This window comes from Populus alba, chromosome 17 (genome assembly GCF_005239225.2).
Source record: "Populus alba chromosome 17, ASM523922v2, whole genome shotgun sequence".
NCBI lineage: Eukaryota > Viridiplantae > Streptophyta > Magnoliopsida > Malpighiales > Salicaceae > Populus > Populus alba.
The window spans coordinates 16,434,802-16,447,104 of NC_133300.1; the positions used below are offsets into that span (position 1 = coordinate 16,434,802).

General features: G+C 33.0%; 1 protein-coding gene across 1 annotated transcript; it reads right to left on the reverse strand.

The window, feature by feature from the left end:
* Positions 1–7,436: 7,436 nt before the first annotated feature.
* On the reverse strand, positions 7,437–9,530 carry LOC118030138 (zinc finger protein CONSTANS-LIKE 2). The gene is made up of 2 exons (XM_035034137.2): positions 8,616–9,530; positions 7,437–7,908 (listed from the first exon to the last, which is right to left on the reverse strand). Exons 1-2 carry the CDS (start codon positions 9,513–9,515, stop codon positions 7,549–7,551), a joined length of 1,260 nt encoding a protein of 419 aa, XP_034890028.1. The 5' UTR covers positions 9,516–9,530; the 3' UTR covers positions 7,437–7,548.
* Positions 9,531–12,303: the final 2,773 nt, after the last annotated feature.

Consider the following 12,303-nt stretch of genomic DNA (forward strand, 5'->3'; position numbering starts at 1 on the left):
AAATACATTTTATAGATTTTCAATTCATTTTTTATCTCAAGGCTACTCAAAGAGGGTGGGGAAGTGGGAAAGAATAACTTTTAAAAGGGAGTCCACTAATGAGAACAGTGAGCTAAATAATCCATAAAGATACCAACATTTTTCATATTTAAAATGCACATTTTCATCTTAATATATATATATACATTTCATAAATGTGATCTAATTAAGATTAATTAACCAAATTCAATTTAAAGCTTGTCTCCGTCCCAACATTTCCATCGTCCCAACAACATGTCTTGATCTCTTACAAACCAAGAGGGAACAGGAGAAACACTTGCAAGACTGGCCTCCTCAGTTCCACAACATTTCTAGCTAATTCATTCAATTGTATATCAATTCCACTTGACGGCTTCTGGGAAGTATAGACATCATGTACAGATTCAAACACATGTTTCCTTTCCTCTGAGAAGTGCTTGTCTGATCCGGCCGGAGTCTGTACTCCATAACTTCAGACAAAAGGCATGGCAAGTATTATATTAAGAACTTAGAAAACATCTTGGTACAACTTGCACGAGATCATGTTTGATTATATATGGATAGATTGCTTTCTAGTCTAGATCATGAACCAGACATAAAGTAGTGGAGATTAATCTAGGAAAGATTCAAGTACCATGCTATGAACCTGATGATCCCCTCGTCCGGAAACTTTATCTGTGCCAAATCTGTTGGCTGCTGATATCACATTTCGTCCACCGTTTGGCATAAAATATGTTGCTCCACTTTTGTTTTGCTTTGGGAGAAGATTAAGCAGGAAAGTGCGTGTATTTAAAAAGTTTTTTCTTTTTTAATTAATTGATACAGGGATGGTAAATATTAGTTATATGTAAGGGGCATATATATAATATAGTACTGACATAGGGAATTTCTAGAAAATGCTTCGCAAAAGGAAAGAAATTTAATCAATATTTAAACATTGATTATCCTAAGATCGTACGTTAAGACATCATAACGAAAATTAAACTCCGAAACCATATGGGAAAAAAATCAATTACAAAATAGATTAAGTTCATGCACCCAGTCTCATGCATTTTTCTTCATTTAATTGATCATTTGAAGATTTCAAAAAATAAATTAAGTTCATGCACCCAGTTGTCATGTATTTTCTTCATTTAATTGATCATTTGAAGATTTCAACCTATATATATATATAGGTCAAGTAGTAGATGATTGCTTTCATCAAGCATGAGATAAATTCGTATGAAAAACATAAAATTATATTATCTCTTCCTCTAATAAGACCATCAGTCAACAAAAGTTTTCAAGGATTTTCGAAGAGACAATTCCAGGTGCCATAATCTGCCGTGCAGACATTCTCACATCGTTCTTCGTAAATAAAAATAACAACGACAACAATAAATAATAATAATAATAATAATTAAGCGACATGCCTTATCTTTTTTTACTTACTCTTTCATCTTATTTCACACTTCTTTTCCAGAATTAATTATATTTTTAAATCGATAAATAATTTTAAAAAATACATCTATCTTGTAGATTTGATATATTAATTTTTAATTAAAAACGCGCAGGTGATAAATCTTATTTCACAGCAATTAACGTTTTTCAATTCTGTGTGTAATTAATTAACAATAAGAAGAGCACAAAACATCCATTTTCGAGTGGCCACGTACGATTAATCCAGCAATTAATCAGGAAATTAAATTCGAAATCATTCCTCCTCTTGTCAAAGATAGTTGGGCTAATGAGACTAAAGAATGTTGGTGGTAAGGACCCACTTGGTGACTATTTCAGATAATATTTGAGGAGCTGGGCACGACGAGTATATGTCAGCCTGCAGCTTCTAAAGTTTATGGATAGACGTCTCTCTCTCTACAATTCCAGTTTTTCTACCTTTACTTTTACCGACGGAAACCGCGTCCCGGTTCGGTTTTCATCGTTATCTACAAGAGATTTTTCTATCACAGTATGATCTCCCAGTCATGATGATGTTGACTATTAAACCTTAAATTAGAACTTGATTAGGGCACATTATTCAGGGGTGTTCTTCCATATATATATATATATATATATATGCAAGAGAATTTTAGTAAAATAGCACAGTTAAATAAATTGAGTAATTTCTTTTGACTTTTATATTATCTTTATTTTATTTTTGTGTGGTTACTGTGGTAATTAAGTAGTTATGAACTTTTTTTTATAAGCTTGCTCCATGCTAAGAGGGATCAAATATAATTTTTTAAATAACAAAACATATTTAGCCATGAAAAACTACTTAATTATTATTAAATCTGGTCCAACGAATCAACTTTAAAACCCTAACTCTTTATTTAGCTTAATTTTAAATTAAATTGTATATAAATTAGTTCAATGTGACTCATTTACCTTCATTGATATAAAGCAACTCAATCAACTAATAAAAAAAAGCGCTAACAGCAATGGGACTCCTACAAGTAATAAGAAGCTTAAAAAATGAAGGAAAAAAAACCTCCTAGCACAAATCTTTTCTTAACCCAAGTTTAAAATTATATGGTGTTATAGTTTTTTTGATATGATCTGTTCAGTTTAATCGATCCAAAAACAACATATCTTACCAGCAAAAATAGTCTAAGAACTAAATTAACAAAAAAAAATTGACCTAACTCTTTATCTAATCTTGATTTAAAATTAAATTTTATGAGAGTTATATTAATATAATTTAGTTGATTTTATTGATTTAAAAGCAATTTAAATAACTGTTAAAAAAATTCTGAAATCAAACAAAAATACGAAATTAATTCGAAAAAAGGAAGTAAAAGGGGGGCTTAATATAATAATATATGGCACCTAACCGTATCAGACAATCTTCAATTTCACCATCGACTCTAAAGTTGACCTCCTTGAAATAACGCACTTTGCACTTGCTTTTTTCAACACAAATAGACTAATACTGACAGGACTTGCTCATTTATCTGTACTCTAATATAATATATATAATTTTAATTAAAAATATATATTTAAAAAACACCATATACCACCTTACAAAACACACAGCTGATAGTTTTCAGGATTCGATTTCTGGTATTTTAATTAATTTCATTTCATGGCTTAAAACACTTCTTCTACCCAGTTAACATTTTCACTCAAGATCCCCACATGCAACAACAAGAGAGGAAAAGACCAATAATAAAAAAATAAAAAAATAAAAATCTTGCTTTGGAGCTAGCTAGGTAGCTACTCGAATATCATTTGCCTTGCCTTGCCTTCAAAGCTGTTTGCAAACGGCAACTTTAGCTTGCTTGGGTTGAACTTGCAGCATACTTTATCAAACCAAACCTAAAAGCAAGATTTTTTTGGTTTGCAGATGAGTCTATTCTTGAGGGACGAAAAGTCTAGTAAATTAGAACAAGGAAAAATGTAATAAATCAACACCCTTTATACCACTCCAATGATCAATTTACATACTGAATCCAGCGCGAGAGGAAAAGAACTAGAAAATACTAGAACAAAAATCACTGTCTTAAACTTGTTCATCACTTTGGCAATTGCAAGAAACTGGGTTGGCCAAATATGTAGGGCTGTCGTCACCAGCCATGATGACAACAATCTTTGGCTCCATTTCTGCTTTCATCTGAACTTGGTTTGCAGATGCTTGAACCTCCGGATCAGTAGCCGAATTGGGAGAAGATTTTCTATAGGAGCAAGCTAGAATCATCAATGCCACTGCAACAAGTCCAAACATTAAACCTAGACCAGAAAAAAGGTATGGGATTGGAGAATTCCTATCTTGATATGATCCTGCATGAACAGCAGGTGCAGTAGAGTTGAACGCAGGCCTCATTAATCTCTCTTCCAAGATGGTCTTTTTTCTTCCCTCTCTTGCTCTTCCTACTCTCTCTCCTGTTTTTGTTCGTGCAGGATGATGAAGCTGGCAATGTTCTGTATTTATAGCACCATTAGTTAAAGTTCCACCGTGGTAGGATGAGAACAAGGGAGTTGAACAGGAAAGTCATCTCATTGCCGTTGGTTTTGGCAAGAATAGATGATGGAATGATTATGATTCTCTCTTGGGCTCTACTTATACTTTAGGGGAACATTGATTGACATGGAAGAGCTTAAAATACCATTCTTTGTCCCTGAAAAACAATTGCCTAACCTGGTAACTAACTCATAAATCCTTAGCTCTATCAAATCAAGTTGAGGATATGACTTTAGAATAGTAATTGGGTTTCTGTTAAGCATATCTAGCGGCTCCAAGATCATTTTTTAATTAACCCTCCAATTAAATTCATGTTTATGTATTTTCTTTAATTTTACTTCTGTTGCCTTAGGAAAAAAATCGTTAAGGTTGTAGAGGTGGGATTTAGAAGCTGAGTATACGGTTGCTTTTTAAATAATTTTTCATGCTGAAATGCATGCTAATAATATTTTTTTTATTTTTAAAAAAATTATTTTTGACATCAGCATATCAAAAAACGATCCAAAATATACAAATCTTATTAAATTTTAATAAAAAAAAAAATTAAATTTTTTTTAAAACATAATTTGGACGCGTATTCAAACATTTTCTTAATCTCTGGACATGTTCATCTTGATAATCTATTTTCTTATATTTTATTTCTGAGGGTAGTAAAGGGGCATGAAGCCCACGAAAAGAAACAAAGACATGTTCATTTTGATAATTAAATATATCAACATCTGTGGATATTTGTGTAAATTTGGTGATAGGAAATTCAAGTTGCAGGGATGAAGAAACCACCGGCAGAATAGGAGTGAGCGTGAAGTAGCCTCCAAAAGGGTGGCCTCTGCTTTTCCAATTAGTAAAGTAGGCCCACTAAACGTCTTTAAAAGGCCACTAAACATCTCCTTTATTCTTACGTATGCCTTGATTTTCTATGGGAAAAATAATGGATTAAAGAAGCAAAACTAAATTGAGTGTTGGAACTTCTTGCGTTCTCTGAGAGAACATATGAATTGACAGTAGCATTTTTTTTATTTTTTTACAGCAAGCAACATGCTTTCGAGGAGAAACAGTAACGTGGTATTTGAAAACGAAACGAAACGTGTTTCATGAATTCTCTTTTCACATTTTGTTAGAATAATAATACTTACGGGATTCCGGGCTGCATTTAAGGACAGTCCTCCCTGTTTCCTTACTTGCCATCTCCAAATTGAACCTCAACATTTAAGGATTGTTCACCATGATACTAGGAAGAATCGGAGTTTGAATTTAGAGTTAAGAAAGCGTTTTGCAATGAAAAACTTAAGATGGACAAAAACAATCTTTTATTTGCATGTTAAAAGGTACTTCAAAGATTTAATATGAGCAAGTCTAAAAACCTATTTGCTCTCCAATTACAAGCTAATTTAAGTTAAGTTCTAAATAATAAGGCTTCTTATATTTATGCAATTAATAACTTGATTTATGTCAAGATTTGCATATAGCTGAATATAGCTTATATTATTGATGTGGTTTGTCGATTTCTCTTCAATCTTGTTAAAAAACACCAATCAATAGTGAAATAAATACTTATAATATATATCTCAACAATATTTTTAATCTCAATTTATGTTTGGAAAACAATATTTTTACACACATGTAAAAATAGCTGGTAATGTTAATTCTAAAAAGTCCATATAGAGGTATTTAATGATCTTTGCAAGGGAAGTAGTTTCTTGATAATTAATTTTGCAAAAAAATATTGCATTATTCACTTATTGAGACTTATTACATTACTCTTAATGAAAAAGCAAAGAGTTGTTATGAATAAAAAGATTCTTAAATAAAATTGACCTAGCAAAAAAAAAACTTTGTGTTGTACGGTAACAATCAAAGTACAAACTATTTGAGCCTGATCCATCAGATATATTTCATTTCACATCCAAAATGCTACGGATCATTATTTCAAAATCAAGAATTGCTCTGTATTTCCAAAGAAAAGGTTGCATCATCAAGGTTTATATGTTGAATTGAATTATAAATCTGAGAATACAGTAGAAGATCCCGTCTTGAAATTGTGATACACCCTGAAATACAGTTGATCTCACTAGACACAAGCTTTAAAGAAAAGTGCAGTCTGTTTTAAAGAAAAGGGCTGGGCGTATATTTTTTCTTATTTCATTGTTGTATTGGATTGAAATATTTTTCATGATTTAGGAATTTTATAACATGAGAAACTCCAGTTTCTTTTTGTGTTTGGAGGTTAAAAAAACTCTCTAACTTCTTTCTCCGCGTCACTTTACCCTTAGGCATGTCATTATCTGATTTCTGCTTAGTGGTGGGCGGTCACGCAGCATCATTCACAACAATTAAGAATCATGGTTTCCAATGCTTACTGGGTGGAGAAGAGAAAGCACTGATACCCGACAAATGGCGTTGCAGAAATGGATACTTCAAAGTGTCTACAATCAGTAGATATGTTGAATATTGTGTTTGAATAGGATACAAAGGTATCAACTATCGAGCGTCGCACCAATGAAGTAATATCATCCGAGATACATCTCACATAGCCCAGTCTTGCTCAATACTGTGTTTTTCCTCTGTTTCACTTGTTTACAACATGACAGCAGAAGTCACCATCTCCTTTTTGAGGAACCTCTGAATACTTTGATAGAATATACCATGCACTCAATGGTAAATAATTTTCCTCTCTGTTTTCCTTTTTTGGCTGCTAGGTGAAAGTAGATATGTTGGCTCTGCAGGAGGAGGGCCAGACCTTCAAATCCATGATTTGTATGTCATGTTATTGAATATTTTGAAAAATAGGAGTCTATGAACAAGATATAAGCAATCGTTTGCTTTCAAGAATAGTTGGCTCCGTCTTTTCTTCTTCAAGTCACGGCAGAGCCTTAGTTCTACAAATGAGTTTCGACTAATGCTGGCCTCTGACTAGCGTTTACTTCGCCTTATCTCAATCCTTAATTTTAAACATGAACTCTATGGTTAATGAACTGTACAGAATGGTGAATAGCTTCGGGAGCCTCATTTTGTAGAGCTTAATTGCTGAGATTTGTTATTTTTTAGACTCTAAAGCATGGAGTAGCAACTGGAGTTTGAGTGACACTGTTCTGGTTTTTGCATGTGTCTTAGTTTGAGACATTGCTAAAAACAAAAGCTATTTGCTGTGCCTTGAAGTGTTCTGACTATTTCCAGTGGATGCTTTCTGATAATCATGCGCAAATGTGTAAATATAATCCCTCTTTTTCTTGCATATAATTATCAGATTGTGGTGGATGGACCCGGCATTACTTTCAGTGACCTTTTGGAACTTCGTTTTCTTCCCCTGTCAAATATTTGGTGGCTAAATCACATTCAATTATCAATTAATTTCAGGAAAAATTATCATACTTGAACCTTTTTTTTTTTCTTTTTTCAATTTCAAAACTAATAGATACAGACATTTACAAAATAGCAGCAGCTTCACTGTATGTAGCAAAACTACCAAGGGCATGTCCCATTGATCAAGACCAATTATATTTAGAAACAGAGTATCAGTACCACATCTTTAGCAATAACTAATACAAGCCTCGTCTAACGAGACATTTTTTTCTTTCTCCTACACTCTGGATTCAGAATGATGGGACAATGCTATACGCAGTTTCAGCCATTAGTGTTGACGAGAACATCTGGTCCACTTCGACATCTACATCTGTTCTCTTTGCAAATCGGCCTTTTATCCGGGGTCTGGTCTCTGCATAGGCCTTCCTTGAGGCATACCTGATAGTCTTCTCAAACTTCCTTGCCTTCTTTTTCTCTCTGTATCTCAGGACTCTTGCCTCCCTTTCCATCGGACTAAGTTGAGATGGCATCTGGATAGGAGGGCTGGAGAAAAGGTCGATTGTCCCTCTCGGAGCACTTTGGTGCGAGATTGAGATCTCGCTCATTGCTGATTCTGGCACCACTCCAACATCCATGGATGACATGGAGACCTAATTAAATGAGTAAAGAAAAGCAAGTGTTTAGAACCATAAGATAATTTCACCAAGTTGTCGGGAACTAATTGGATTATCACTATCTGTAACATATATTTTTCGGTTGCCTATAAGATCATACTCACTATGCTATTAATGGATTACTTGGAAGTTAATGATGTCAATCCTAAATCAATCACTTGGAAGAAAAGGGGATGAAAAAAAAAAGTGCTCAAACACTTGTACCCTCTGATTCCATCCATTAAAGGAGAAAGGTAAAGGTAAAAGGAAAAGATAGCTCTTAAAGTGCAGAGAGATATCCCCTTCGGATTTTTACCAGTACAAGCAGTGGGGGTGGTAGAATATGATACTTCTAAGCTCTTTAATCTTGACACACAAAAGATTCTAATATCTAGTCTTCAACTAGCTATAGGAAGATACCTAAGTGATTCTAAAAGGAGCACGCAGAGTGGTTCAGCTAGTTTAGCAACCTAATTGTCAACAAAGACAGATACTAATTTAACACATGTATAAAGCTGCCGGTAGTAAAAATGAGATGAAATTTTGAGAAAACACTTCGTTGAAATAGGTTGTGGACTAGAGATATTTCCCAATGATCTCAACATGAACTTATTAGAGCTCAAAACTGTTCAAGAGAAGATACTGTGATAAAATTTCTGAGAGTACCAGAACTTGTGGTAAATCCTACAGTGAGTTGTACTTACACCTTGACTGGCTGAACCGTCGTAGCTGTAAGCAGCTTTAGCGGGCTCATACTCCAATCCCAACGGAAAATTGTGATACTGCTGTTGCTGTTGTTGTTGATGATCCTTTCCTTCTCCATACTGAATCGGAACAACACTGTCACCCCCACAACTCTTTGGAGGAACACTGTAGTGTTGCTGATTATACTGATCAGAATATTGATTCTCAGCACATGAGTTGTACTCAACAATATCCAAATACTCGTCAACCTCCCCACCAAACAAGAAGCCATTGTTATTCTGGTTGTTGCTGTTCTTCGCAGGATTTAGCAACAGCCATGAAGCAGCCTCATCCTCATCCTCCTCACCAATAGTCTCTTCTCCCTCTTGCGTCATGAACTGATCTTCAGTCTCACCAGCTGCAGGCCCTACTTGGGTACCGTAAAGGCAGCCGGAAATGGGCAGGATTGGGACGCGCTGGTGGCGGCGTGCTAGTGGGTTTGCAGAGTGAATATCTGCATCACAGGCAGTACACAGAGATGCCGCATCTGCTTTGCATAACAAGGCGGCCGGAGCGCGCTCACACGCCTCGCACACCCGCACGCGCTCATGGCGGGATGCGACACGATTTGCAGCATGCACACGGGCATCACAACCGGCACATAGGTATGCCGAATCAGCCCGGCAGTAAACAGTGCAAGCTGCTGCACGGCACGTGTCACATACGCGTGCCCAATTGTTAACGCCGCCGCCGCTCTCTTCCTTCAGCATCACTTCCTCTCTTTCTCTCCCAATACCAATCTCAATTGTACTGTCTTTAGCTATGTATGAGAATGAGTGAGCATTAGGTGCAAGGATGAGGGATACCTGTGGGAAAAACACAAGTGGGGAGGAGGGTATCAAGGACGTGACACGTGGCATCAATTAAGTGGCTGAGAAGTTGTTTCATTATCTTGTGGCTGTTTGAGTGTTGGAGTGGGTCCCAGTCGAGAGAGAGTTACTACATGGTTTTCTGCTATGGCTCTTAGTTAGAACCATTTTGGGGTTTGGAGTACACTGCTGGGAATAGAGAAAGATTGCGATACTCGCTTGCTTATGAAGACACTTGTCACAGTCAAGCCCTTGTTGGTCCACTCTGTAATGGGTAAGATTCTGCCTGTACACGTGGCAGTCAGAGAGTATTAGTTTACATTTGTTTTTGGAAGTTGTAACATGTGAAAAACACGTGGAGTGTAACGGGTTCAACATTTGGTGGGGTTTTCAGCTTTCTTGAGATGCAATTTTTGACGTTGTGACGTTGAAGTTCTGGTAGCTGATAAAGGAATGTTTTATACTGTAATAGCAATTATTTTTAAAAATATTTTTTATTTAAAATAATAAATTTTTAAAAATAAATATTTATATTAATATATCAAAATGACATAAAAATACTAAAAAATATTTATTTAAAGTAAAAAAAATAAAAAAATTTAATTTTTAAAAAAACATTTTTAAAATATAAAAACAAACTGACCAAACTTGTGATAGATAGTACACCGCAGGCTAAATAAAACCTTCTTCAATATAAAAAATATTTAAAAAGAATTAATACTCAAGTAATTGGTTTAATTTGTAATTTCAATAATATGATTAAAACAATACAACAACAATAAAAAAAAGGAAAAAATGACAATAAAATAAATTTGATTTGAGTCCACCTGGATTATAAAACAATTCAATTATCAATGGTGAAGTTGAATAAAAATTAAAAAACATAAAAAACTCAGTCAAACTGGGTTAACACGCGAACTTTGTTGTAATAAACAAAATATTAGGATAATCTCATAGAAAGAAATGCAGGAAAAAAAGTTTGAAGAATAATTCCTAATAAATCAAATGAGAATATGATAGCTCTACCAAAAAAAAATGAAAAGGAAAAAGATGAAACTCAATCTCTAGAAAATAAAATGTTGAGCGATGAAAATCAAGAAAAAAAATTAAAAAGGTTAAAAAAAAAACTCAATCTGAGCCCATTTGGGTCTGCAAAATATCTGACCAATTCATGATATTAGGGTGATTGCATTCGAAATAAAATTAAATAATATCATGAAGCTTAATTATTGAATAATTTAATGTTGAAGGATATAAAAAAAATATAAAATCAATGGAAAAAAAATATGAGTCAACCGGATTAATCCACCCCATGACTATGGAAATCAAGAAATCCTTAAACTAAGTTCAATTAAAAATTTTAATTCTCAACCAATTTAATTTTGAAAGTTGAAATCATGAAAAATATTAATTTAGAAAACTGGCTGAAAAAAAAATAATAATAAAAAAAATAAGTATCAAATTTGATAGGAAGTAAAAACTCATGGAGGATGAAATTGTAAAAAATAAAATGATTGGGATAACCCAATTGAAAGAAACTTAAAGAAAAAAAATGTTAAATATTTTTTTAAAAAAAATTGGATATATAAACAAAAAGTCAACCTACATTAATCTTTGAAACTGGTAACTCTAATCATGGACCAGAGACTAATCATATGAAAAAATATATCAATTTAAAAAACTTACCAAAGAAAAAAATAGCAATAAAAAGAATGAAAATCAAATTTGAAAGGAAAAAAAAGAGTCATGGATGATGAAATTGTAAAAAAATAATAATAAAAAAGATCCTAAACAAAATAATGATGATCAAATTTGAAAGATAAAAAATAAAAGGGGTGAAATTGAAAAATAATTTTAATTTTATAAGTTATTAAAAAAAAATTAGCAATCAAGAGAATGAGAGCCAAATCTAAAAGATTAAAAAAATATAAAAGAGAGGTGAAATTGAAAAATATTTGTAGTTTCATTACATATTCAAAATAAAAAAAAATAGTAATCAAAAGGATAAAGACCATATATGAAGGGAAAGAAATTATAGGGGTTGGTCTGTTGTTTGGCAGGGGCTAGCATGAAATTCAAGGTGAGATGAGAAAAAAAAGAAAAGAAAAAGAAAAAGAAATGGTTGTTGGCATCAAACTCAATGCGTATTAAAGGCATGTGCGATCATATTGTTTTAAGGGTATCGAGAGCTTTCAAATGCTGTCCCAGAAGGCAATGTTTAGTGGTCAAACAATTCCACACATAAAAGCCATCCACATGTTGGCTTATTCCAACAAGATTTTTTAAATTATATTTAATAAATTTAATTTACAGGAATGTCTTTGAATACCCCTAAAATTTACAGTAAAACCAATGTAAAACAACTAAAAACTATTGGGTAAGAGTTACATTGGTTTTTTTCTTTAAAGACATCAAAGTAATTACATTATTAAAAAAGATAAAAAAAAAATGTTCATGAGTAGTAGACATTATATTATTCTATTTCAAGGTTAAATTATTAATTTTACTATACAAAAAAGACAAAATATCAATCTAACCTCATATAATTTGTAAAATACAATTATGTCATAGTAAAAAGACCATCTTACCTCAATACCTAGTTAAAAGGTTTAATGGTTAAGGGGCAATTTCATCATTACACTATTATAATGAATAGTAATATAAGTCTTGTTGTTCAATAACTTTCTTAGGAGAATTAATTTTTTTAATGATAAAAAGATATCTTACCCTAAAAACCTAGTTAAAAAGTTTAATAGTTAAGGGAACACTTTTATCATTACATTATTATAATAAATAGTAATCTTAATCTCGTTGTGTTGTAATTTTTTTAAAAGAATTA